The sequence below is a fragment of the Emiliania huxleyi genome (assembly GCF_000372725.1).
Source record: "Emiliania huxleyi CCMP1516 unplaced genomic scaffold EMIHUscaffold_668, whole genome shotgun sequence".
NCBI classification, from domain to species: Eukaryota; Haptophyta; order Isochrysidales; family Noelaerhabdaceae; genus Emiliania; species Emiliania huxleyi.
Genome location: NW_005196994.1, coordinates 25,505 through 26,879, shown reverse-complemented (window position 1 = coordinate 26,879; position 1,375 = coordinate 25,505). Strand labels below are relative to the sequence as shown.

Sequence of the window (1,375 nt, the reverse complement as noted above, 5' to 3'; positions counted from 1 at the left end):
CGGTGCCCCTTCCTACCTACCTTACCTACCTCTACCTACCTACCTACCTACCTACCTACCTGCCTACCTACCTGCCCTACTTATGGGAAACAAAAAAGAAATCATCGGACGGGTGAAGGTGGGGCTACTATACCAACTAAAGTGATGGGTGGTGGTACTCTCCTGCAACCACAGTCCTTCCTGTGACATGGCAGGCCACTCTCAGACCCTACAAGCATCTTCTAAAAACCTAAGTCAGATCACCCATTTGGGGACGTTTGACATCGTGATTGCCGAAAAATTTCTTTTTCTGCTGTGAAAATTCCAGCGTGAAGAGAGGGAAAACCCCGACGGGAGGGCCGAGACCTACCCTACCTACCCCGTGATCAGGCCCACCCAAGCAAAAAATGTGCCCACTGAGGCGATAAATCCATCGCGCAAACACACGTCACCACCTTACACCTGCATGCTGCTAGCGGCGCTGCTGACCGCTGCTGCGCCCGCCCCGCCCGATGCCGACCGCGAGGTCCGGATGAAGACCACACGACAGCTCAAGGCCGTGTTGACAGCTGTTGACGTCCCGTTCTCCGAGTCCGCAAGCAAGAGCGATCTCAGGGCGCTCGCGTTGAAGCACAATGCACTGGCCAAGTACGAGGCCCTCCACCCCGAGAAGAAAAAGTCCAAGCCCGCGCGCCCTAGTGGCGCCTCGTCAGAGTCAGCTGAGCAGGCTGCGCAGTTCTTCTTTCTGATGGACGCCGACGGCAATGGGAGGGTGAGCGAACGCGAGATGCGGGATTCTGGGGTGTTCGGGCCCGACGCGTCAGCTGAAACCATCGAGCAGGGCTTCGCGAGCATGGATGCGGACGGCAGCGGCTCCGTTTCTCAGTTGGAGCTAGCCCGCTTCCTGGAGCTGATGAGCCAGCAGAGAGACGCGTATGACTACGGGTCGGCGTATGACTACGGGGCGCCTGTCGACCTGAGCCACTCGCGCAACGTGGAGGGCCCGGACACGATCGACTACGCCCTCGACGACGACGACTACTCGGAGTTAGTGGACGGGTTAGGGCCGTCCGATGAGTTGTAGATGAGTGCATATGCGCGAGGGCGCGCTGAGCTGTGCCAAGCCCAAGGCGCCAGGTCTGAGCTGAAGCTGAGGTGACACACGAAGGGAGGCGGGATGTCAACTTGAGGGGCTGTCACTCGCCTCTCTCTCTCTCTCTCTCTCTCTCTCTCTCTCTCTCTCTCTCTCTCTCTGTGTGGGTGTGAGCTGGGTAGCTGTGCCCGCTGCTTGTGTGGGTACGTATGTGTCTCGTCAGGGGCCCCTCCCCCGCCTACCTCTTCGTCTTTTGCTATTGACCTCCCGTCACAGCGGGTTCTCCTCAGTAATAACTATCCC

At 58.5% G+C, this 1,375-nt stretch overlaps 1 protein-coding gene across 1 annotated transcript; it reads left to right on the top strand.

Annotated features, from left to right (window-relative positions):
* Positions 1–445: 445 nt before the first annotated feature.
* Positions 446–1,063, top strand: EMIHUDRAFT_248459 (hypothetical protein; the record flags this gene model as incomplete). The annotated part of the gene is made up of 1 exon (XM_005762702.1): positions 446–1,063. The coding sequence occupies one exon, from the start codon at positions 446–448 to the stop codon at positions 1,061–1,063; it is 618 nt and encodes a 205-aa protein (XP_005762759.1).
* Positions 1,064–1,375: the final 312 nt, after the last annotated feature.